The 27101-nt window shown below is 39.1% G+C and overlaps 1 protein-coding gene across 1 annotated transcript; it reads right to left on the bottom strand.

Annotated features, from left to right (window-relative positions):
- Window positions 1-14121: 14121 nt before the first annotated feature.
- Window positions 14122-16321, bottom strand: Dmac1 (distal membrane arm assembly component 1). Its single transcript, XM_021161130.3, has 2 exons — window positions 16003-16321; window positions 14122-15770 (listed from the first exon to the last, which is right to left on the bottom strand). The coding sequence occupies exons 1-2, from the start codon at window positions 16271-16273 to the stop codon at window positions 15706-15708; spliced, it is 336 nt and encodes a 111-aa protein (XP_021016789.1). The 5' UTR covers window positions 16274-16321; the 3' UTR covers window positions 14122-15705.
- Between the last annotated feature and the right edge of the window lie 10780 nt (window positions 16322-27101).

Below are 27101 nucleotides of genomic sequence, written 5' to 3'. Positions count from 1 at the left end.
CAGGGATACACAGAACATCTTGGTTCAGGATGACACAGTGGTTCCTCGAGAGGATATCTGTATTTTATAAACACATTGCATGCTTCTGAAAGCGTGAAACTGAAAGAAAGAAGGAAGTAATACTGGGAGTGTGTTATGAAGTTTCACAGACACCCCCTCCCCATTCTCTCCTATCTTACTTGATCTATATATAAAGCTGTAAGACGTGAGAGAGAAGGCCATTCTTCTTTCTCAGATGAGGTTGGATGGAGACAGCACTGAACCCAGAGTTTTATTTAGAGCTCACACTAAGGCAAAGCATGTCAGTCCTGCAATCGACTTAGAGAAATAAGCACAAGCATTACAGGAAGCCAAAGCTGCTGTCAATCGCCCTCCTCCCCCTCAGCTGAGGATATATTTAAACCAAGTAATAATGAAACAAACTGGCAGCTGGCACTCTCACAGTGCCAACTTGAACCCCCTCACAAGAAAACTTTTTTTTTTTTAGGCAGAGTTTTAATTTCTCTTATCAAATTTTTCATTCGTTGTTTATTTTAAAGTTGCATTTCTGAGTAAAACATTGGAATGAGATGAACAAAATTGCTAACAAAACATGACTTGGACAATTTACAGGTCTTGAATTTCCAAACTTCTGTTACCCAGACATATACAAGGCTTTGGATTCACAAAATTTGGAAACAGTTCCTCATGGGGTCAGACACCGAATCTTCAAGCAGTCAGCAAGGGGCAGAGGTAGCACCCTATTTAACTATTGGCCTTCTTCTATATCACATTCACTAAATATACATTATTCCTCCAATACATCCTTTCATACTTCACAAGTCAGAAAGCCAAGGCTCAAAAAAAAAAAAAAAAAAAAAAAACCAATTTGCTTAGGGAAAGGCGGCTCTCACTGGCTGATACCATCCATACAGCTTTTTGCCTCTGTTGCTATACAGTTCTAAATTTCTGAAAACAGATGATGTGCTCCCACTGAGAATTCATTTTGTATGTTTCTTTGGGATGGATTTTATTCAGCTTTAGGAAAAGGGAGCCTAAACTGATCACTATTTAGAAAAGGCACATCTCATTATTTCTTTGAAAACCAACATAAAAAAATAATGCCACATGATGCCAGATGTTTGAGTTCATGCGATCACATCTGTGGCAGCTATGGTAGCTACACAGTCCCTGAGACATCTGAAACTACTCTCCTGCCTTCACCTGTTATATGACATCTATGCCTAGAGGTGGGTATTATATGGTAAAGCACATACAAAAAAAAAGAAGTAAGAAAAACTGTTGGCATGTATTTTACCATCTAAAAAAGAATGCTGCCCTAAATTCAGTAATGGTGTGAATTCCACAAAGATTTTCATTACCTTGACTTCTCAGTTCTAAAAACATTCTAGGGAAGAAGGAAAAACTAGACATGGGAGCAGAAGCTGCAGGACACCTGCTTTCACTCATACATGAGGGCTGCTGAACCCACGGGTGGTGCCAACATGTGCCAATGTGTCTCAGCTTGCTCCCTCAGTAACAGGTGTTTGCAGGCTGGCAAATTGGAGAGTGAGCCTCCCCCTCCCAATTTGCCTGTCTTTCACTTGTCAGGGGTTTTGACAGGCATTTTGCAGTTCTCTGTCATACATTTCTAAGCATGGCTGCACAATACGCTGCTTAAAGCAACCTAAGTCAAAGAACTCTGAGAATGCCATCTCTGGATTTCTATTTGATGGGATGCCTGAGGCATTGGTAGCCCTTTCCCTAAACATATGTCCTCCTTCACTCACCCTTCCAGTGGGTGGACATTAAATTCAAAAGTTTGTCCACTGGTAATTAGACTTTGATATTGATTCAGTGTTCATCTTTGATTCATTCCCACTTAAGGATTAAATTATTCCTTTCTTTGTTTCCACAAATCATATGTATAAAAAATATTTTTATCACTGTTGTAATTTAGAGTTCATGTCTTTAACTTTTACCCTCTTTGAAGGACCACCAAATGATACTCCAATATATTGGAGGGTATTTGTTGAGACTTAAACTCAGACATATAAAAAACATTTTATGAATTACCTCAATCTTTGGCAATTTCACATATGTGTGTAATATATTCTTGACACTACTCATTGCTCCTTCCTTTCTTCCTCTTTCCTCCTCTGAAACCCAGTCCTCCCATTAAGTCATCCTATTTTCATGGCTTTTGTATTGCTCTCATTTTATCTCTGTGACCACACATTTTAACCAGGGTCATACTTTGAACACAAGTATGGAGAAATCCACTGGAGCAAGAGTACCTCACCTGTGCCTACATCACTTCAAACAATGACTTCCTTTTCCCTAATTGTAATCATCTACCATTAGCTTCATCTGTTTAGTCTTGTGCAGGCCAGACAGAGGGAACTGTAGCTTCTGTGGGTGCATGAGTGACATGCAAGCACTCTTAAACCAGGTTTGTACAGCCCTCCTTCTCAATCACTTGGCTCTCATAGTTTCTTCTTTTGCTTCTTTCAAAATGATTTGTACGTCCTGGCAGAGGTGAATGATACAAGTAAATTGTTTAAGACCAAACACTCAACAGTCACTTATTCACAGTATTTTGACAAGTCAACAATGTCTATATCGTGCCATTCACTTCAAAGAGAGACTGGGAACAGCATTATAGCCTCATCAATTTTTTCATGTGTTTTTTTTTGTTTGTTTTGTTTTGTTGTTTTTTTTTTAGCAAGAGATCAACAGATGAGCCAGGCAAAGAGCCGCTCCTGGTTTGGGCTGCACTGAACTACACAAGTGTGTGTGTGTGTGTGTGTGTGTGTGTGTGTGTGTGTGTGTGTGTGAAGATGGACCTCCTGAGTTGCTTGGGAAAGCAAGACAAAATGCTTGATTAACATTAAAATAATCTTGTTAGAGGCTGGTTGGCACTAGCTAATTGGAAACATTTCCTTTCTTATGATATGAACATTTGTACTGATTTAAATTTCAGTTTGTTTGTGTGAGCCAAAGATGTTTAAGTTGTCTCAGCCAAATGGCATTGCAAGAAAGCATTTTAACACTGGAGTTTAATAGTTGCTAATAAACATATAATCAAAGAAATGGTAATAAAAGGTATTTTTATACCTGAAGATGGTTGTTTCCATGAAGTAAATGATGTTGGATTTGTCCCAATTTTTGGAAGTGTTCTGTGAGTAGTGGCCATCATAATGATAAAGTCACTCTTGTGCTTTACATATAACTACACATTATTGTTAAAATACCTATAGGTATATTACTACATATCTCTATCCCAAGGAAGAATGTACATTTTCCGTGGTTTGCTGTGTCTACTCACTGACAGCATATTTTTCATCATTGACACTTGCTGTTATTCTAGACAGTGCTTGCATAGTATGAAATATTTAAATTAACTTGCATCACTAAGCTAAGCAATTATTGTACAATTTTAAACTGAAGAAAGAATTCTTGGGGAATAGAAAGGGTACCCTACAGACATGCATGTATATATACACACTCATCATCACTAATTCCAACTTCTCATATTGTTGAATGCATGGGTGGATCTGCTGGCCTGGAACATGTTTCATTTGCACACCTTAATCAGATCATAAAAGGGTCACAAAAGTCCAACCCACTCTCCTTAGAGAATTATTTGGTTGGCCGAGTACACTGTAGAGTTCCTGTAAAACACTGATGACCAGGGTGGGTGATGGGTCAATAGTTTCTTGTTTTTCATGGCAGTTTTCAATGATTCCTGAAGAGTGCTAATTGGCAGATTTGAGTATCTTGTTTTCTCTTAGCTCCATGTATCTCTGCAACCAAAGAATAGATCTCCTTTGTTGTTGTTGTTGTTGTTTGTTTGTTTGTCTTTTGGTCTTTTTTTTTAATAACGATCATAGGGATAGAGAATCTTAGTGTTGAGAAGGAAACTAAGCAATTACATCATCTGATGACCTAACTTTTAATTGAAAAAAATATGTTCTAAAATTGTATCTGACTTTCCCAAGAGCATATTAAAGAATGTTGGACTGTGGCTTCAGTCAGATGATCCTTTCAACATATTATGCTGAGTGTAATATTCAAAGGTAGGTCAGGATCAGCTACATGTGAGAGCTAAATGAAAGACAGATATGTAGGCTTCACTATCACGACTTCTGATTTAGTTCTAAATGTGGCAAGTCTGAGACTTTGCATCTCCCATGAGTTCTGTCTGAGGTAGTTCTAACATTTGAGAACCACTGACAAATACTAATGCTACCAAAAGAAAGAAGCAATTTCTCTTTGTTCTCACTCAGTGGTTCAGGCCTCTATGTACTAACTCAAAATACTTATTGAACAAAAACTACTTATCTGAGAAGCTGAGAAATGCAAGCATGAATATAAACCTAAGTCGATCCTTTTCTTCAGGATTTCACAATAAATGGGGTTGAGCATATCAGTGACCAGGCAACTGTTTCAATGAAATAAAAATCAATACAAAATTAATGGTTGGGTATGAGTATTCATAAAGGTAAGAGAGAAGACTCTTTAGAGAATGCTTCACTTCACGACAGAGGGGATATTTGACTGAGGTGTTGAAGGACAAGAGTGACCAAAGTTCTATCATAAAGACATAAGCCATGCAAAAGGATTCAGAGTGCTCCTATTTTTGTGAGAAATAGCAACACCAAGATAAGGTGTCTAAAAGAGAAGTCAGTAAACAGGAACTGCTGAAGATAAAAAGATACACGGTCCATAAATGAAAGGCATTTCATACTGGGCCAGTTTCTGTGAGAAACTATTTAATTTTTGGATAATTTTATGCATATACACAATAAAATAAGATATATATGCCTAATTTTTCCTTTTCAACTGCCATGTCTTTCCAACACATCCCCTGATAATCTCATAGAGTTTTTTTTTTTCTTTGATACCCCACTGGAACAGTTAAAATTGCCCATACGTTTATGGGTGTGGTGCCATTTCCTGGGGCACAGGAAGCCCACCAGTGGTCACAGCCTCCATAAAGAAGCAAAGAACAATTACCCCTCTTCCAGCAATTATCCACTGTTAATAGCTCCTCAGTAAGGGGCCTGATTGGCTGTTATTCTGAGCCTGTGGAACCTTACTGTATTACCCTGTGAGAGGGCAGCTGCTGAGGAGAACTATTATCTCATCTCCAAGGAACGACATGACAGGAAAACAAAAAACAAAAAAACTTACATTTCTTTCGAGAAAACATTTGGCAATGGCACCAGTAGTCCCCACTGCAGACCAATCCTACAGCACAGTGTTGTGTCCGGCCAGCAGATCACAGCCTGGGTTCTAGCCCGGAAAGGCATTTTGGAAACCTGGAAGAGAAGAGGGGCTAGGCGATGAGAGAAAGAAATGCAGCTAAGACAGGCATTCTGATCAAAGCTCTATTTTACTGTTCCGCATGCAGTTATGAAGCAGGGGAAGGGGGCCCGATTCCCGCCAAATAATCTTGGGGTCCAGTAGCAGGGTGACCACGTGTATGGCTCCAAACAGCAAAGCGGCAGATTCCAGCAGTGGGCGTGGCAGAACGATTGAGCGGGAAGCTCCACCCCTGAGCAAGCAGGTTTCAGGCTGGGGGAGGGGAGACTACAGCACAGAGACCTTTAGTGGATATCAGAGATCCAAATCAATAGGTGCAAAAAAAAAAACAAAAACAAACAAACACAAACAAACAAACAAACCCATCATGTGAACACAATAACTTAGTGCCCCAGGCAAGTCAGCATGGAGGTATCACTTGGGAAGTCCCTTAGACACAGAGTTTCATACTCAGTGATCTCATCAGTAAGAGGATAAAGTGATTCAGCTCATGGAAGTATTGGCATAATGCTTTGCAAAAGGGAAGAATTCTAACATTTTTAATTCTTTACTGCACAGTGTAAAGGTTGATATAAAAAGCAGTAGGGCCAGACAGACGTGTGTCTAGGAAAGTCAAAGCAAGTGTGACTAGCAAGACTAGTTCAAACCCCAGAGATCTTGTCCTGAGACCAGCAGGAGTTAGAACTGTTCCCTCCTTGCTTTGGGGCTGCATGATCTAGTGCATTTCGTCTGTACAACCTTCAGCTCTGCCACCCTTGAGGTAGTCATGAATCCTGGTGGGCAAATCACAGATTTAACTTCCTCATTTCCTATAAGGGCTTGTCTAGCAAGCACCTGGAATTCCTCTTCATGCAAATGAAGCATTTGCAGTACCTCAGTACTAGCTAATAATGTACTTACCTTGAAACCTCCCATGTGTCTGTTTTACTGAAAACCATCTGGAAAAGGCTTTTACTTCCCAGCACTCAAGCCAGCCAACATCCTGTGAACCTGTGATCCCACCCACCTGGATAAGCTTCTTTCCTTCCAGCCCTGTCTGGTGTGGAACTGTGCCTGGACACCCCAGGACAGAAGTAGACCCAGGCTGGCAGAAAGGAGGAGAAGGAGGAAGAAGAAGAAGAAGAAGAAGAAGAAGAAGAAGAAGAAGAAGAAGAAGAAGAAGAAGAAGAAGAAGAAGAAGAAGAAGAAGAAGAAGAAGGTGATCTAAGAGCCAGGCATAGTGTAAACACCAGTATTCTAAACATACAAGATAAATTTGACACTGTGCAAGTCTGCTGTCACTGTCACTACATCCTGATACTTACCATAGATAATGGATTTAATGATTTAATCTAGCATGCCCTTGATTATTGGTAGCTAGGAGGATAGCTCCTCAGGGACTATTTAATAGGCCTCCTAAAATTAGAACATAAAGAACAAAAAGAAGGTCTGTTCACAACCCTGAAGAAGCATGCATGGTTGAGCTAGCTGGTGACTCTAAAAACAGGGTGTGAAGAACAAGGTTATAGGAGATGAAGGCAGCTAAATCAGAACAGTTTCAAGGATAACACCACCATGAAACATGTATAACATAGTATTACTCTTTCAGGCAGCCAAATTTCCATTTTGAGTATGTAAACTTCTATATATATTTCTTCATCTAATATACTTAGTTATGACAGACTCAATTTAGTGTAAAATGGCTACCAAGAATAACATGTCCCTTCACTGGAGGTGTCCTTCCTGGGATAGGCACAATAAGGGAGAGGAATATACCCTCCATGCATAAAATTGATCCTATTGCTTCTTAATGTGGTCCACTTTTTATTTTTAAAGGGTATGTTCTTGCTTCAGTACTTGTTCTAATTATACTCCTGACTTTATGATCTAATGCTGGGTTCAGATTGTATTATTACTAGAGATCTCTATATAACATGACTTATGATAGAAAAATCACTTCAGATTCCCTGTATTAATTTTCTGTTGCTATGAAATAAACTACCACAGACTTAGCAAATTAAAACTATTGCTGCTGGAGAGATGGCTTAGCTATTAAAAGCACTGGGCACTCTTCTCAAAGACCCAGGTTTGATTCATAGCACCCACCTTGTGGTTCATAACCATTTGAAACTTCAGTTTCTGGTGATCTGATTCCTTCTTTTGGACTCTGTATGCATCAGACAAACATGGTGCACGGATGTATATAGAAGCAAAATAACCATACACATTTAAGAAACAATTTATTGTGACAGTTTTGCAGGAATATTCTGCTGAGTCTCACTAGACTAAGACTAGGATTTTGGCTGAGCTGTGGTTCTTGGTTCTCAAGATGTCCTCTTCCAAGTTGATTGTTGGTGACAGAAACTAAGTTCTTATAATTGTAGGGTTCAAGTTATTGCTTGACTTCTAGCTGTCTGCTAGAGATTACTCTTTTTTTTTTTTTTTTTTTTTTTTTTTTTTGGTTTTTTCGAGACAGGGTTCTCTGTATAGCCCTGGCTGTCCTGGAACTCACTTTGTAGACCAGGCTGGCCTCGAACTCAGAAATCCATCTGCCTCTGCCTCCCGAGTGCTGGGACTAAAGGCGTGCACCACCACACCCGGCTCACAACTTCAGATTGATTTAAGTTCCAAAATAGGGGGTCTCCAAGGGAGTTCATGAGTATGTTTCCTTTCATCAAGGCCATCAAAGACCTTGGAAAAACCCTTATCCTTCTAAGCTCTGACTCCCTTCTCTCTAACACAAATGAAGATTTAGTGAACTTTTATGATTTACTTTTCTGGGAAATCTTGTTCTTAGGTTGACTTCAAAACAATTCCTTCTTTATAGTGCCTATGGTGGTATGTGTTTAAATTAACTGTGAGAATGTGTGGATTTCAGAAGAGTAGGAATCTGAGACCGAGAAATCCTGTCTATCAAGGGCCAATACAAATCTTGTCACAGGACTGAAGTCACTTTTAGTAGTGCTGCTGTTCCTTTGGCCATTTCTCTATACTCTACATTTGAAAGAAAAAAAATCTCGAATAACGCTGAGACATGCCTTTTAAAAGAGTGACATATTTATACCTGCTGCTCAGAATAACTCAGAATGATGTGTAATGATATGTCTCATATCTGGCACTGTTACCTAGTTACCTATAGGACCGTTAGTTCAAGGCAAGGGTTTATCTGTAATTTGTTTTTAAAATACCAATTTTTCAACTCACAATTGCTTAGCATTCATTCCATGGATTTTAGACATGGTGGCTTGTACCACTTTTCAATAACTGATATTAAAGTAGTCCCATAACAACGGTTGGAACAAGGCCTTGTTTGAGGGATGCTAGTACAGAGCATTGTCCTGAAAATACATTTAATTTAAGAGCAGAATATTTATATTGTCCAATCAACTGCCAGTTGGACACAATGTATAATCTGAAGAAAGGATGATACTGTCACAAAATGCCAAAATTTATACCCAGTAGGAAAATGTTTCAGTAGGAGAAATCTTGAAATTGTATTTTAAAATAAATAACATTGGAACAGAGCATGCCTTACAAACATAATGACCTGAGTTTGGACATCAGAAACCTTATTAAAATGACAAAAAAAAGGACATAGGGGTTCAAGTTTGTAATCTAAGTTCTTGGCAGGCAGAGACAAGTGGATCCTTAAAATGACCTCTCCAGACAACCTAGTCTACTCAGTTCAAGGCCAATGAGAGGCCCTTTGTCCAAAAAGTAAAATAAATTAGAAAATATAGTACATGATGCCTGCAGAAAGACACCTGACCAAAGCTATTCTCTTACATGTACACACTCATGTTTCTCTCCTATCCACTAAACATTTCCGGTTAATATGTGTTTCCATTTTGATTATTAAGTTCCAGGAGGGAATATATTTCAAATTGATGACTTTTGTATTTCCCATTTCTCCTTATTAAGGTAATGATGAGTTTTTCTAGACTCTAATTTCTATGTGGAAAGGGGATTCAAAATAGCACCAACCAAATATATTTTGGAGTTCTCAAACTACTAAATACTACTGGATTTATAATGGAAACTGATTTGTTTAAGGAGTATTACCCAAAGGGGCTTGGAGAACAGGGAAACCAAAGAGAGGGAGAAAGGGTAGAGTATGGAGAGAGGGAAAGAAGGAATGGGAATAGCTAGAGAGCTGAAAAATGAGGAGAACTATAGGGTTCCTGTCTCCCTAAAATGTTTCTGTAATGATTGCATACTTAAAACCAAACTGAAACTACTGGCTTAGTACTACAAGTTTGGAAGTATTCTTTTTAAACATAAAGGAATTCCTAAAATAAAAATCCAGACACATTTTTCTTTTGTTTATTCTGAGAGATTTGATAAGCACAATGCTTTGTTCATAGCCAACTTGCTCCAAGTGGGAAGAATCAAATACAGGTGTTGAGCAGTAAAGCTCCCTGAGAAAATCTTATTCACACATTCAAACTTCTTAGGAAGTAAAGTGTCTAAACGTGCAGTGACCCAGGTTACCTCCCTTTATTCTCTTCATTGTACTTTGCAGATACTGTATTTTTAAGATATTTTTAGGTGTGTGTGTTTGTGTGCACATGCACACATAGGTAGGTGTCCATGTTGCTCTGTTGTTACAGATCCCCTTGAAGCTAGAGTTTTGGGTTGTAACACCTGATGGAGTGCTAGGGACCTAATTCTGGTCCTCTGCATGTCTGTGTGATATTTGGTGATTCTCATACCTCAACCCTACATTTTGAGATAGAATCTGTTTACCAGGTTGGCCAGAAGGATACCCAGGGATAGTCTACATTCCTGTTATGTAGTCCTGGTGACAGTACCTAAGACTCCCTGAATGGCAGGGACTCCATTCACTTTTTTGATGAACTGACCTTCATCCCCAGCAACTGATGGGAGCAGGGGCATAGATCCACAGCCCAACAGGAGGCAGAGCTCAGTAAATCCCATGGGAGAGAGAGGAAGAATTGTAGGAACCAGAGGGATAAAGCACAACAGAACATTGTCCACAGAATCAACTAAGCATACTTTATAAAGCTCAGAGATTAAAGCAACAATCATGTAGCCTGTAAAGGTCTGAACTAGGTTCTCTGCACATGTTACGGTTGTATAACTTTGTTTTTTTTGTGGGATTTCCAAGAGTGGGAGTGAGGCATGTCTCTCACTCATTTGTTCCCTTTCCTCCTACTGGTTGCCTAGTGCCTAATCTTACTGTAACTTTCGATGTTATGTTCATTTGATATCCTGGAGAGGTCTGGTCTTTTCTGAAGGGAAATAGAGGAGGAGTATATTGGTGGTGCAAAGCAGGGAGGGCTGAAAAGAGTGGAGGGTGGGGAAACTATTGTTAGAATGTAATGTATGAAAAGAATAAATTTAAAAATACTACTTACAAGAAAAATGTTAAAATTTTCATTATTACATTTGTTATGGTGATTTGTGATCTCAGTATCATGAGTACTGTTTGAGGCAGCTTGAATTTGAAAGGTGTGTAGTTTGCTCCTCCACACACAGTCATTGCACATCTCTTCCTACCCCCACTCCACCTTACTCCCCAGCCTGTTTATTCTGAAACACAATATTGAAATTATTACAACACCCTAAGAATCTTTAACTGTCAAGTGAAAGAAGAGTCACACAACTTGTACTTTAATGATAAGCGTTACCCAATCTTAATGAAGAATGCATATAGGAGACCAGGATAGTCAGAAGATTAGAACAACTCACCATAAATTGTAAATACAATGGAAAAGATCTTGAAGGGAATGAAAAGTGTTCTTGCTGATGTGAAAAATGTTTTATCATCTGGATAGATGATTAAGCCAGCCACATTTCTCAAGACAAAACCTAAGCCAGAGCAAGAAAGTCTTACCCCTCTTCAATTCAATGAACCCTGATGGATGAGGAAGCTTCAGAAGAAAAATTTGAAGTTAGGAGAACACAGTTTAGTCATAACCATAACATAAAAATGCAAAGTGAAGTAGCAAATGCTGGTGTAGGAGCTAAAGCAGTTCCTTAGCTCTAACTAGGGTAATTGATGACAGGAACAGCATTAAACAATGCTGTCAATACGTGTCCTTATATTGAAAAATGCTATCAGGTATGTTCATAGGTGAAGAAAGGACAATGCCTAATATGTTTATATTGAAAAGTGATGCTATCTAACGTTCATGGCTGCAGAGGAGACAATGCTCACCTTCAAGGCATGAAAGTTTGAAAGCATGGGCTGATTCTCATTAGGGGTCGATGAAGCTGGCAACTTTAGAGTGAAGACAACACTCTATTTATGAACACTGTAGGAACTTTAAGAATGGTGCTACAAGGACTCCTATAAACACACACACCTGGATAACAGCACATCTGCTTGTATCACAGCTTATTAGATATTTTAAGTTCACTGTTGAGCTCTGCCGACAGTTCACAAACAGGAACAAAACATTCCCTTCAGTGACAACACATGGGGTAACCCATGAACTCAGATAGATGTATAATTTTAAACGTTCAAATATTATTTAGGAGATGCATTTCATACAGCTATGGGTTCCACAGGAATTCCTCTGATGGATCTCAGCAAGTACACTGAAAACAATTCACAATTTCCTAACACCAGTAAGAATTTTGTGACTTATGGTAGGAGGCCAAAATATCAACATTAAGGTAAGTGTAGAGGAATTTGTTCAACTGTCAAGATTTCAATAGCAATAGTAAATGAAGATATGTTGAAAATAGCAAATATTATTTAAAGTAGAACTTGTGAACATAATTCAATTGCTTTAATCTCAGGATATATAAATATATATAATTAGTAGATATTTTATTTACATTTCAAACGTTATCCCCTTTTATGGTTTCCCTTCTGCAAACGTCCTATCCCCTCCCACCCACTCTCGATTCCTAGCCCTGGCAGTCCCCTATACTGGGGCACAGAACCTTCACAGGAACAAGGGCCTCTCCTCCTATTGATGACCAACTAGGGCATCCTCTGCTACATATGCAGCTAGACCATGAGTCCCACCAAGTGTACTCTTTGGTTGGTTTAGTGCCAGTGAGCTCTGGGGGTACTGGTTAGTTCATATTGTTGTTCCTCCTATGGGGCTAAAAACCCCTTCAGCTCCTTGGGTCCTTTTTCTAGCTCCTTCATTGGAGATCCTGTGCTGTTGAGCTCTGCCGACAGTTCACAAACAGGAACAAAACATTCCCTTCAGTGACAACACATGGGGTAACCCATGAACTCAGATAGATGTATAATTTTAAACGTTCAAATATTATTTAGGAGATGCATTTCATACAGCTATGGGTTCCACAGGAATTCCTCTGATGGATCTCAGCAAGTACACTGAAAACAATTCACAATTTCCTAACACCAGTAAGAATTTTGTGATGGATAGCTATGAGCATCCACTTCTGTATTTGTCAAGCACTGGCAAAGCCTCTCAGGAGACAGCTATATCAGGCTCCTGTCAGCAAACTCTTCTTGGCATCCATAATAGTGTCTTGTTTTAGTAGTTGTATATGGGATGGATCCCCAGGTGAGGCAGTCTCTGGATGGTCATTCCTTCAGTCTCTGCTCCAAACTTTGTCTCTGTAACTCCTTCCATGGAAAACTTGTTTGCCCTTCTAAGAAGGATCGAAGTATCCACACTTTGGTCTTCTTCTTGAGTTTCATGTCTTTTGCAAATTGTATCTTGGATATTCTGAGTTTCTGGGTTAATATCCATGTATTAGTGAGTGCATATCATGTGTGTTCTTTAGTGATTGGGTTACTTCACTTAGGATGATATCCTCCAGATCCATCCATTTGTCTAAGAATTTCATAAATTCACTGTTTTAATAGCTGAGTAGTACTCCATTGTGTAAATGTACCATATTTTCTTTATCCATTCCTCTGTTGAGGGACATCTGGGTTCTTTCCAACTTCTGGCTACTATAAATAGGGCTGCTAAGATGGAAACCACTGGTAAAGATATGAACTTAGCTGAAATGTCAATAAGTGATTAAGACTTAAAAACTCAGTTAATGAAATAGCTGTAGGGGTTGTGAGAATAATTTCCAGTCTTGAAGTTCTCTTCTGGGTACAATGGAATCAAACAACATTGAAACAGAGAAATATTTGATGTAAAGAAGCATCAAATATAGTAAATTTCAATTCTATTTTGATAAACAGCTATAGTCACCCAGGTTTCAGTAACAACCACTCTAGGCAGTTAGCACTCAGCACTAGGGCTGAAGACACTTCTCAGGAAAATAAAAAACAAAACCCCCAAATACATGTTGTGTTAAAGGTTGAGATGAATATAACCATTTTTATTAGTAACATTGTAGTCTAGGGTATATATGTCAAATATATTCTTTATCTCAATTTTGGTTTCTACTGCTGTGATAAAACATCATGACCACAGGCAGCCTGGGGAGAAAAGGGTTTATTTAGTTTTACAGCTTACAGTCTGTTATCATGGAAGCCAATGTAGGAACTCAGGGCAGGAACCTGGAAGCAGGAACTGAAACTCTTTAATGTCAGTGTTGCTTACTGGGTTGCTTCCCTTAGCTTGCTCAGCCTTCTTTTTAATACTGTCCAGGACTACCTTTGAGGGGTGGTACTATCCACAGTGGGCTGGGACTTCCCACATAATCATTAATCAAGAAAATACCTCAGATTTACCCATAGGCAATGTAAAAGGGGAATTTTTTTTTTTTTTTTTTTTTGGTTTTTCGAGACAGGGTTTCTCTGTATAGCTCTGGCTGTCCTGGAACTCACTTTGTAGACCAGGCTGGCCTCGAACTCAGAAATCCGCCTGCCTCTGCCTCCCGAGTGCTGGGATTAAAGGCGTGCGCCACCACGCCCGGCTGTGGGAATTTTTTTTTAATTGAAAACACTAGTGTCAGATTGAAAAAAACAAAACACAATAAATAAATAAATGGCACTATTACAATCATTATAGATAATTTTCTGATGCACTCAGAAAGAAACAAAAAACAAAATCCATTTCATTACTTTAACACTCCTACCTATACTTATGCAAGCAATCCTAATTAAACTCCGTGTATCATTAAAAAAAAAAAAAAAGGCAAGAGGGGAACTTATTGAAAGGAAGGGTTGCAGAGGTAGCTAAGCAATTTAAAGAATAGTAGGAGAGGTATGATCAAAATAATTCATATTCAATGTATAGAATTCAAGAATATTAAGTAATAATTATTAAGTATTTTCTCTCTTGGTGATATAAATAAATGCAGATTTGGCACTCCTTCCTTGCAGATTCTTTAGTCTCCAAGACCAGGGCTGAGGATATTACAGTCAGGGATAAGGCAAGAGGGTTTTATAGACATCAGGGGATGATGTGTGGGCCAGGAGCTGGGGCTGTGTCCATGTATGGAGGGTCAGAAGCTGGGTACACTGGTGGGCACTTGAGTGGGCTGGCCATGTCAGAAAGATAGGTTGCATTGGCTCCCATATATGTAGAACTGGGCTTTGGGTGCCATTCTTTGTCAGTTTTCCCAGTGCATGCACGGTTGGTAGAAGGAGGTAGATGGCGTTTCCCAGCTTGTATAGAGGTTCCAGCTGAACAATATTATTTGCTCAAAATAGTAGTCAAATCTTGTTAACTGGTACTGAATTTCATAGTCCCTTTCTGCTCTGAAGAACCACCTAAACATGTTTGTAGAGAAGCCTCAGTATTAGTTGACAGTAAGCACACATTTCTTTTATAACTTTTTAAAGCTCTTATGAATCCATACTAAATATTATGGAAAAAGCCATCAGCTGATTTTTCTTTTGGAATTTTTCTCAAATATTTTCATTTACATCTTTTATTACATACTGACATTTAATGTATAAAGGAACTCCTGCCTCTCTGAAACTAACTCAGCTATGAAAGACAGAACTAGGAAGAAAAATTCGTTCTATCACTGAATGGATGAGCCACTAAAAGACACCCAATGGCTAGGTCCAAGGCTTTCAGATGAAATAATATAATCAGGGGTGGACTTGAAGATACTTTGGAAAGCTTGAAAAACTTTCATGTACCTATTCAGGGTTAGGTTGCCAATAGCTGTTGATACGTTTAGAAAAATTGAAAGAACTACTTATTATTTAAAAAATAGTTTATTTCGCTGTTGGCTTATCATTTATCCCATTTTAATATGTTCTCAAAAACGTTATCTTTCAGTATAAACTAAACAGCACATAACCTCCCTGGACAAGACAGAGAACCATGTTTGCTTCCAAGGGATTTATTTGGCCCTTTATAATCTGAGAGGGGGTAAACCGTAAGCATCCATGGCCAAAGAATGACAGCTCATATCTTCACGGTCTTCTGGGTATGTCCTTACAGTTAAGTACATCCTTGGCCGTGTGAGTAACGACTATCCACCAACTCAACGCTTGTTCTGTCTGCCCAGAAACCAGTGATGGTAGTCAACAATGAACTGCTGGTATTTTCAAATAACTGGGTGGCTCTTCCCTTTGGGGTCTACCAGAACAACTACACCCCAACAGGCAATACCTGAAAAAAAAAAAGAACAAGAAAAAAAGTGCCTTTTGTATATTACATTTTAGTTTATCCAGTGCTCAGCATAAAGCATTTTATTTAACCCTCTCATGGTTGAATAAGGTCGATCATTCGGTAATCTTTCTTACAGGGCCGTGAGGGGAAAGGCGCCGCCGTGCCACTAACCACCCCACCCCACCCCACCCCACCCCACCCCACCCCTCACGCTGTCCCCGCTCCTGCTCACTGATGCCGACGACCATCTGCAGAACAGTGCCTGGGCCAGGTGGGATTCCTTGCTTCAGGGGCCGCCTGGCCACCAAGTAGACGTAGGTGCCTGCCCCGAAGAGTGCAGAGCCCGACAGCACGCGACAACTCCAGCAGGTTTTTAACTCAGGGTCCGGGGCGGGGGAGGCCGGCACGGCGGATTTCGCAGGTGGGTTCGCGGGAACCGCTGTGGAAGCAGCTGTGGGGGCACGAGTGGAAATCTCGGTACTCGTCGAAAAAGAGGATCCCATGTCAGAAGAGTACACAGCGAACCGAGCCTTCACATTGAAATGCTGTAAAATGCTGCCGGAAAGCAGCACGCTGACGTAAAAGCCGCCACGCTTCTGGGAAATGTAGTTTTAGCGGGCTAAGGAGACTGCCGGAACAAGGCGGAGCTGCTGCCTCCTCAGAGACTTGTGTAACCCAGAAATTCAAAAGCCAAGGCTGCCTCAGCCCAGTGTTTTAAAAAACTGTTTTATACTGCTTTCTGAAAGTATAGATTTCAGTCTTCTTAAAGAAAAACTGTGGATTTCTAAGCTTCCCGACTAACACAAACTAAGGTCCTGTCATGAAGTCTAATCAACAGAGATTATATACTAAGTAATTGTACGTTCTTACCCAAGTGCTTACCTATTGCAATTCTGTGTATTCTGCCATTTCTCAATATACTCGTCTCCTAGTACAAGATAGACCAGTACAGGCTCAAAGTGTTCACATTGTACTTACTTTGGAAGAAATATACAGATATAATCAAGATATTAAAAATGTGTTAGAAAAAAAAAAAAAAAAAGGGCCGGGCGCGGTGGCGCACGCCTTTAATCCCAGCACTCGGGAGGCAGAGGCAGGCGGATTTCTGAGTTCGAGGCCAGCCTGGACTACAGAGTGAGTTCCAGGACAGCTAGGGCTATACAGAGAAACCCTGTCTCGAAAAACCAAAAAAAAAAAAAAAAAAAAAAAAAAAAAAAAAAGTGTTAGAATTACCTGGATACTCTCTTTGTTCATTAAGGATGTGTTCTCATTTGTGTCATATTTATGATTTTAATTCTCAACAAGAAAAAATTTGGTGCAAACTCAGGTTAATAACTTTTTTTTACACTTTTACATATTTATCCTGTCAGAGTGAGCTTTAAAGGGCTGAGGAGATGGTTCTGTGGTTAAAGTGCTTGCTCTGCGGGCAGGAAATGTAAGATAAGTTCAGATGCTCAGAACCCACAGAATGTTGAGTGGGTATGGCAGGGCATCTATAATTCTATCAATCAGAACAAGGAGATGAGCTAGAAGAGAAACAGTCTAGCTACATTAGCCACGATCTGAGTTCTGGATTCAGGTGGAGTGCTTACCTTAACATATAACGTGGGAAGCATTCAAGAGAGACTCTAGACAGTAATCCCCGGTATCCAGAGGCAACTGGGACTATATACACATCTGTACCCACACATGCAAACACATATACATGCACAACACACACATGGAAAACAAAAGACTGCATCTTTCAGACTGTATCTTTGCAAATCAACAGGTGTCACCAACTCTAGTCTCAGCTTGCTTTTCATTCTCTCTGCTTACAGTTGGCTATATATTTCTTGTGCTGGCTGTTCTCAGGAGGATATTGGTTAAAAACTAAATTCTTATGTAGCAGTTCCCTCTAAACTGACAGCTTCTAACCTGAAAGGAGGCTCCTAAAGACCCAGGAATGAAACAAGACATAGAAGGTTCAAAAAATAAATTCATCATTTCCTAAATACAATATCCAACCCTAAGGTTATATACACAATAAAATGTGGGCAGAGGAGACTGTGACCCACAGAGTTGGCATCCAAATTGAGCAAAGAGCCCCAGAGATTCAGCTTTCATGAGTAATCTCCATACTGGGTCAGCCTTTCAGCAGAATAGTCACCCTTGCTTCAGGAAACAGCTCAGTAAATTTCCTGGTTCACTAAGCTAAGCTTAGAATTGTTTCAGTGCTAGTAGGTTGTCCACAAGTGCCCTGTCTGGGATTAGTAAATGTTTGTTCTTGTCTTCCGAGGAAAAGTCATATAAGAAAATGTTATTTTTGAGTTTAAGGTGGTTTCTTTTATAGAAAATGGATAAAAATGGAGCAACAATTTTCAAAAGATTTTCTCATTCTGATTAACATTTAAAATGTTTTTATTGAAAAGGAATTTAATATTTAAATTTCTCAAATAAAATGTGATATTTGAAAAGAATAAAAAGTAAAAATAAAGAAGTAGATAAATAGGTCAAAACAAAATTAAAGGGAACTGGAATAATGTGTGTGTGCATGTGTGTATAGAGGATAGCGATAAATTATGCATGCTTTCTGTGGATACCTATATATCTATACATATATTTAATCAAATGTCTCCATGTGTTACATCATAGAAAAACATATGTTAGGAAAGTTTTGATTTTATACCTTTGTGCTGCATATATTTGTGATGCGCCTGCCATGAAACAGAGACTATTTCTTATAATTGCTGGTATTCAGAATTCTTCATATGTAAAAATGAGTTTGGGATCAGGTGCTAACTTTCCTGATTGAACACTTTGACTATTAAGAAGCTCTTTTCAATTAGCATTCTGCTACATAACTTTCCAGATGATTCAACAGAATTTCATTTTGGAAATTCATGATTTGTGCTGTTCGTTTTCACTATGTCTTCCATTCTACATCTAATTTTTATTTTTTATGTAGCAGAGGTTAAGAAATGTTTAAATTATACATTCTTGAGTAAAAAATATGCATGCTAGAATTATGCATGATTATTATTTGTATATTATATGTTAATATGTTTCTTTTTTTTTTTATCATGTTTGAGACCGAGTGTCCCTGGCTGCTACAGTTAAGAAACAATTATTAACAATAGTTAAGAAACAATTATTCTGAGCAGAGGGAACGACAACACAGCATATGTAAATATGTTAACATTAAAGTATAAAGCAAATAATAGAAATATAAATTTTAGTACCTTATTATTACAGTACATTGGACTTTGTATAGTGTGTACTTTAAAATTACTTTGTTAATATTTTATGCTCAAGGTTAGCTTTCGTAGTGCAGTCATTGAAGAATATACTTTTAATTATATATATGTGTGTGTATATATATATATATATATATATATATATATGTATATATCAAGTAGGCTTCTTTTATGTAGCAGAGATAACCACTACAGAAAGACATAGCTGACCAGAATAGAGAGAACAAGTGACTGTTGTGCCTGAAATGATATATCTAAAAATCTAAAATATACCTCTATACTAGGGCTCAAGGAACATCACAGAGGAATGGGCAGAAAAATTGAAAGAGACAGAGGAAAGAAAGTTTGCTGAAAAGTTGTGTTTTCTATAGATGACAGGGAAGCCTTGACATTATGATTGTCCAAACCAGACCTGGACAATGACACGTCAACAGGCCAGCTTGAGGGGGTCGGGGGGTAGGAATCTTCATTTATACCCTAGAGGAAAAGGTACATATAACTATTGATTTCAGATAGAAAGAAAATTAATATTTGATGGGAATGAGCCTTCTACTTGACTCTCCAATAGCAAGTGATCAGCCCTAAGAACGTAGACATAAAAGCAACACTAAACAGATGAAGTAGGTTTCATATGTATTTTTTGTGTATATAAGCATATATATGTGACAATAAAAACAACATTAATGTAGGAGGGAGCAAGGTCAGTAGCATGAGAGGTATTGGAGGATACAGAGGAAGGTGGAAATTATGTAAATACTGTTCCCATATAAGAAAATTTCAGAATACACTTAATTTTATGGAAAAATGAGCAAAGGAGACACTGGGCCCACCAATCCATTGACAAATTGTCATTGAGAAGATTTTTAATCTGCTTATTTAAAGTACTTTTTATAAGATATCTGTCTTCTTATCATTGACTCAAATGCATGATTTTAAAGATTTTGTCAGCAACCATTTCTCTGATATTGTTCTAAAATTTATTCGCTTCTATAGAACTTAAACTTAAATGTCTTAAAACTGCAAGAAACACGTGATGAATTGAGATGGACCAATATAATTGTGACTATAAATTATTGGAAGGGTAGAGATAACTTTTGAGAGAAATAAAACATGAGGGTTTGAAGACAACGCCAGAGACTGATAGACAAATGTGAAGCTGTCACTAAAGGAGGAGTATGTTTACTGAGAAAGAAGAAAAGGGGGATTGATGACTAATTTTACCTTGAATTTCTTTCATATTCATTTCTTTTGATAAGCTTTGCTTTTCACTGTGTTTAATTTGGTGCTATGGACCACAGAGCCATGCAACTATTCCTATTAATATATGTACACCATTCAAATGTATGAAGAAGTTCCTAATCTGCAGATCCCTTCACACATTTGTGCACCTGCTCTCCAGCCCCTCTTTTCCATAAGAAGTAGGGTTGTCAGTGTCATGTGTATCTTTTCAGTGATGTTTCAGATCTGTATGTCTAGATTCGCCTATAATTTTAAAAGTTATTGTACATTAATCAGTATTGAAAGTTCACTTTTTGTGCTAATCTTCCTGGTTCCGATGTGAGCATGTGCTTTCCTACACTAAATTGACCCCACAATGGTAGATACCAATGTGTATTTAGTAACCCTCTATGGTTTCACTGTTTTACCTAGTGCTCAACAAATCACTTCATGCACATAACAATCATGCACACTATGGTATAGAATTTATATGAATATGTAAGCTTTACCAAACTGTTTGTCATAGAAGTTGTATCAACCAATTTATAATCTAAGCAGCAAGTCCAGGAATATCTGCTCTCAAAACTCAGAACTATTTATATTAAATCTTTCTTTCTCTGGTTAAATGATTTAATATATCTTTTTTAGTAAATTTTACATATCTTTAGCCTGTTTTCCCTTCCAGCTTTTCTGTCCTCCCACTAGATGGGTGAACATTTTTGTGTTACATAAATTTGTACCGTTTTCTCTCAGTTTGATATTTATCTATTGATTTTGTTAGCCATATTTTTACTAAATTTATTTATTTTGGCATTTGTAGATATCACATATCAAACACAGGGCCTTACTCATGCTAGACAAGAGTTCTTCTACTGAGCTACATCCCAACCATACCACATCTATTTTTTTATACCCATGGTCTTTCCCAAGTTAGCTTCTGTGTGTCATGTAAATTGAAAAAATCTTTCTTCTTGTATGGGTGTTTCTCATATTTGACTGTTTACAAATTTCTTGAAACTCAAATAAATTTGAAATTTTTCCCTGTTATGTGTCTAGAATATAAGGAGACTTTCTTTTCCCTCAGAGGTGAGTTTGTTCTCCAAACATTATTGAATGAGCTGTTTTTCCTTGCCTATTCAAATCTCTTTGGTCTATTGATTCCTCTGTTACTGACATATAGACTACTCTCTTTGCAGTTTATTCAATAAACATTTTTTTTCCAAAATAAAACTAAATGCCACATGTATTTACATTCCTTCCTGAAACTTACACTCTGTTCCAGCGTCTGCCTACTTGTTCATGTATGCATACGATACTCTTTCAGTTATGGAATTCCTGTCACTTTTGAACATTTGAAGACTTCTCCCTTGTATGCTTTTGACTTTCTGGGCTATGGTTACACTTTGAAAATTCTGATGAAATTTTGCTGATAGTTTCACTAGATTTGTATTAGATTTATATGTTGATCTATTAAGAACTGACATATTTATCAAAGCAATAAAATGATAGCAGTGAAAGACATCAAATATACTTTATTTTTTGTATAGTTTCATAGCATTTTGTAGTCTTTTATTGATACTTATTTCAGACATTTTTTTAAAAATTATGATTTTTTTTAAAAAAATCCTGTAAATGAGGCTTCTTTTTTCCCCTAAGATTTTTTTCCAGGTTTTAAAATCTAGTTGGAGCATTAAACATGATAGAAGAAGTGTGGAGAGCCGTGCCGCGAGCAATCGCCATTATAAGATGGCGCTGGCTTCCGCTGTGTTTAACTAGTAAACAAGCCTTGTACAGAGCTGTGAGAGTGAACTCACGCCTAGTCACTGCCTATCTTGGGGCATAGTAATGGGGTGATGGGCGAGCAACAAATCAGGAGCTGACATGCCACATCAGGTGCTGAAACGCCATGGCTGAGGGCTATATAAACAACGACATTTTCCGGGATCTGGGTCTTCCCTCCTTAAGAAGCAATAAAGCTTTTGCTGCAGAAGAATCCGTTTGTCCAAGTGTGTTCTTGCCGGCAAGAACCATAGCTCGGGACAAGTGGCACCTAGGAACCTGGGAACTTTATACCATCACACCAGCACAAGGGAGATCCCCAGTTCGTGGGGCAGAATCAGAACTGCAGAACATTAAGGATCTGTAAGGTATGTACAGTCTTGAAATTTCTCCAGAGTTAGATGCCCTTTGATTGTTTTCACAGGGATTATTCTTTCCCTTTCGGTTTCGTTTTGCTTCCACTGCTGGAACTGCTGACTGGTTCTCAGTTGCGGTCAGGCCTGGACAGTGACCAGTATTGCTGACTGGTTCTCAGTCGCAGTCAGGCCTGGACAGCGACCAGTATGGGAATCTCCCACTCTGTAGTAATGGCCTTACGGTCGGTCTTGAAGCAGTGTGGCCGGAAAATCGCCACTAAGACTCTAGAGGGATTTGTCAGGGAGATAGACCATGTGACACCATGGTATGCTTGCTCAGGGTCATTAACTGTTGCCTCATGGGACAAACTGAAAGGAGATCTAGTTAGGGAACAGCAGAAAGGCAAACTTAAAGCAGGGACCATGCCGTTGTGAAAACTGGTGAGATCGTGCTTAACAGACGAGGATTGTCAGCAAATGGTTGAAGCGGGGCAGAAAGTTTTGGATGAAATTCAAGACAGTCTATCAGAGACAGAGCGGGGAGAGAGAATAAGAGCTGAGAGGAAACAAGGTGCACCAAAGAATAAAGGCCTTTCACAGGCCTTGAGCCCAAGGAAAAGAGAAATAAGGGACAGAATGCCCTGGGAGAGCTTAGAAAAAGGGATGGAAAGGGAGAGAAGAAGAGAGATCGAGCTGGGGAGGCACATAAGGGAAGGAGCCTCTATCCACCATTAGATGAGTTCAAGGCACTAGCTGTCAGTAGCTCAGAATCGGATAAGGAACTTAGCTCCTCTGAGGAAACAGACTTAGAAGAAGAAGCGGCACACTATGAGGGAGAAAGATACCAGCCAGATGAAAGATGAGCTAATCAGTCACAGAATAACATAGAGAAACCAAAAGCAGCTAGAGACAAATGTCAAATTGATGTGCGGTCTCCAGGCCCTCGACCTCTGGGTCCTAGTGCACCTCTGCCCTATGTGCAGAGGTATCATTCAGACTCATTCATTTCAAAAGAGGAACAGAGAAAAGTGCAGCAAGCATTTCCAGGCTTTGAAGGCGCCAATGGCGGACGTGTTTATGCTCCGGTGGAGTATATACAGATTAAAGAACTTGTGGAGTCAGTCCATAACTATGGAGTCAATGCCAATTTTACTATAGTGCAAGTACAATTGGCACTTAAGTCAGTTAGAGAGCATATTCCATCATTACGTTTGATAATTTATATGGATGACATTTTGATTTGCCATAAAAATTCACAGTTATTGCAAGATGCATACCCTATATTAATAAAAACCTTAGGGCAATGGGGATTGCAGGTGGCCACCGAAAATGTGCAAATTGCTTAAATGGGAGCCTTCCTAGGGTCACTCATTTATCCTGACAAAATTGTTCCTCAAAAATTAGAGATTCCCAAAGATCAACTACATACCTTGAATGATTTCCAAAAATTGCTAGGAGATATTAATTGGCTAAGACCATTTTTGAAAATTCCATCAGCAGAATTAAAGCCCTTATTTGATATATTAGAGGGAGATACCCACATCTCCTCCCACAGAGTACTTACTCCAGCTGCGTGTCAAGCTTTACAAACGATAGAAACGGCCTTAGAAGATGCTCAATTACAACGCATTGAAGAGTCAGAGTCATTTGAATTGTGCATATTAAAAACTGCACAGTTACAAACAGCAGTCTTGTGGCAAAATGGACCCTTATTATGGGTCCATCCTAATGCTTACCCTGCAAAAATCATTGAGTGGTATCCTAATGCAGTTGCTCAACTTGCACTTCGGGGGGATAAATGCAGCCATTACTCATTTTGGGAAAGAACCTCATATGCTAATTGTACCTTATACTTCTGCTCAAGTTCAAACCCTGGCAGCAACAACTAACGATTGGGCAGTGTTGGTTGCCTCCTATTCAGGAAAAGTTGATAATCATTATGCAAAACATCCAATTTTACAGTTTGCCTTAAGCCAAGCCATAGTGTTTCCAGTAGTAACAGCCAAACACCCACTTCTGGATGGGGTAGTAGTGTATACAGATGGATCCAAATCTGGTATAGGTGCATATGTAGTAAATGGCCAAGTAACATCTAAACAATATAATGAGACATTACTCCAGGTTGTAGAGTGTTTGGTAGTTCTAGAGGTCCTTAAAACTTTTCCAGGACCGCTCAATATTGTATCTGATTCCTTATATGTGGTTAATGCAGTTAATACGCTTGAAGTTGCTGGCTTAATTAGACCCTCCAGCAAGTTTTCTCACATTTTTCAGCAAATTCAGTCAGCCCTGTTACATAGAAGACATCTTGTGTATATTACTCATGTTACGGCTCATTCTGGCCTTCCTGGCCCCATGTCTCATGGAAATGACTTGGCAGACAAAGCCACTAGAATCGTGGCTGCTGCTCTGTCCTCACAGGCAGAGGCTTCAAGGGAGTTTCATAAACGCTTCGACGTGATGGCTGAAACATTACACCGCTGTTTTACTTTAACCAGGAAGGAAGCTCGTGACATTGTTACCCAATGTCAAAACTGTTGTCAATTTCTGCCTACTCCTCATGTAGGGGTAAACCCCTGAGGCATCAGACCATTACAGGTCTGGCAAATGGATGTCACACATATTTCCTCCTTTGGAAGAAATCAATATTTACATGTTTCCATTGACACCTGCTCTGGTGTTATGTTTGCTACACCTTTAACAGGTGAGAAAGCCTCTCATGTTATACAGCACTGTTTAGAAGCATGGAGTGCTTGGTGCAAGCCCACAATTCTTAAAACTGATAATGGGCCAGCATATACCCCTAAATTTCAGCAATTTTGTCATCAAATGGATGTCACTCGCCTGACTGGCCTTCCTTATAATCCTCAAGGACAAGGCATTGTGGAAAGTGCCCATCGTACACTCAAGTCTTATTTTATAAAACAAAAGGGGGGAGTTGATGAGACTCTGCCCTCAGTGCCAAGAGTAGCTGTATCTATGGCACTATTTACACTTAATATTTTGAATCTTGACAAGCAAGGTTGCTCTGCAGCTGATCTACATAGCTCAGACCCTGATAGACCAAAAGAAATGGTGAAATGGAAGGATGTCTTATCTGGTCTGTGGAAAGGCCCGGTTCCTATTTTGATAGGATCCAGGGGAGCTGTATGTGTTTTTCCACTGAGTGAAGACAACCCATTTTGGCTGCCGGAACGACTCACCCGCAAGATAGTAATCAAGGATGGTGTGGAAGATGCTGCCTCCCTGGACTCTTATGGATATACTAATACCAGTGTAGAGATCACTGAGTTCAATAAAACTTTGGAAATTGGTCCGAGGGATTCGATGAGACTCTTCAGGCCCTGAGGGTGGCAGTTTTAAAGATCAACTCAACGCGAGTGGACCTGTCATTGACAGAGGGCCTCTCTTCCTGGATTTCATTTGCATTTTTATATTTTAAGGAATTGGCTGGGGTAGGTATATTTGGTGTTGCCACCTGCTGTGGACTTGTGTTCATGGTCTGGTTGGTTTGCAAGCTCAGAACCCAACAAACAAATGACAAGGTTGTGATAGCTCAAGCACTTGCTGCCATTGAGCAAGGGGCCTCCGCCGAAATTTGGCTATCTATGCTCAAGAATTAGTTGACATTGGTGACTGGCCTCTTTTGTAGAGTTCGCCCTAGGTCATTTATTAGTTACTGTCACATAGCACTGTGGTATCTAGGGACAGGCAACTTTCCTCATGCACAGATCAACCTAAGACACGGGGCCCAGTGGAGATAGGGTTACCCTATGACAGGAAAGGCTGTGACATTAGAGGAACGACCTAAGACAGGAGCCACAGCAGATGGGCATAATTACACAGACCTAGTCCAGCCTCATTTTAATAAAATAAAAAGGGAGAGATGTAGAGAGCCGTGCCGCGAGCAATCGCCATTATAAGATGGCGCTGGCTTCCGCTGTGCTTAACTAGTAAACAAGCCTTTTATGCAGGTGCGAGAGTGCCGGGGTCTGGGTCTTCCCTCCTTAAGAAGCAATAAAGCTTTTGCTGCAGAAGAATCCGGTTGTCCGAGTATGTTCTTGCTGGCGAGAACCATAGCTCAGGACAAAGAAGAAAAAAAATCTCTTATAAAGTCCCCTATGAAAGGAAATTGTGAAAAGTTACTGATTAGACAGAAACCATTCCATCTCCAAGTGAGAATACTCAGCGTAACTGTGGTTTCATAAAATGAATTGGATAGGATTTCTTTTGTGTCTATTTTGTGGAAAAGTTTGAAGAGTATTGGTATTAGGTCTTCTTTGAAGGTCTGATAGAATTCTGCACTAAAACAATCTGGTCCGTTTTTGTTTGTTTGTTTGTTTGTTTTGTTTTGTTTTAAGTTGGGAGACTTTTAATGATGGCTTCTATATTTTAGATGTTATGGGACTGTTTAGATAGTTTATCGGATCCTGATTTCACTTTGATAACTGGTATCTGTCTAGAAATTTGTCTATTTCATCCAGATTTTCCGCTTTTATTCAATATAGGCTTTTGTAGTAGGATGTGATGATTTTTTAAAAATTTTCTTAGTTTCTGTTGTTATATCCCCCTTTTCATTATTGATTTTGTTAATTTGGATACTATATCTGTGCCCACTGATTAGTCTGTCTAAGGGAATCCAGCTCTCTCCCAGTGGTATTTGGGTATGGAGCACTGTGGCACAGGATCAGTTCTGGGTTCAAATGGAAACCAGAAGGATTCTCAAAGAAGGCATCTTTTAA

Source organism: Mus caroli, unplaced genomic scaffold (assembly GCF_978045245.1).
Source record: "Mus caroli unplaced genomic scaffold, Mus_caroli_1 scaffold_6, whole genome shotgun sequence".
Classification (NCBI taxonomy): Eukaryota; Metazoa; Chordata; class Mammalia; order Rodentia; family Muridae; genus Mus; species Mus caroli.
Note: the sequence above shows the minus strand (reverse complement) of the source record. Positions and strands in the feature narration are given on the sequence as shown.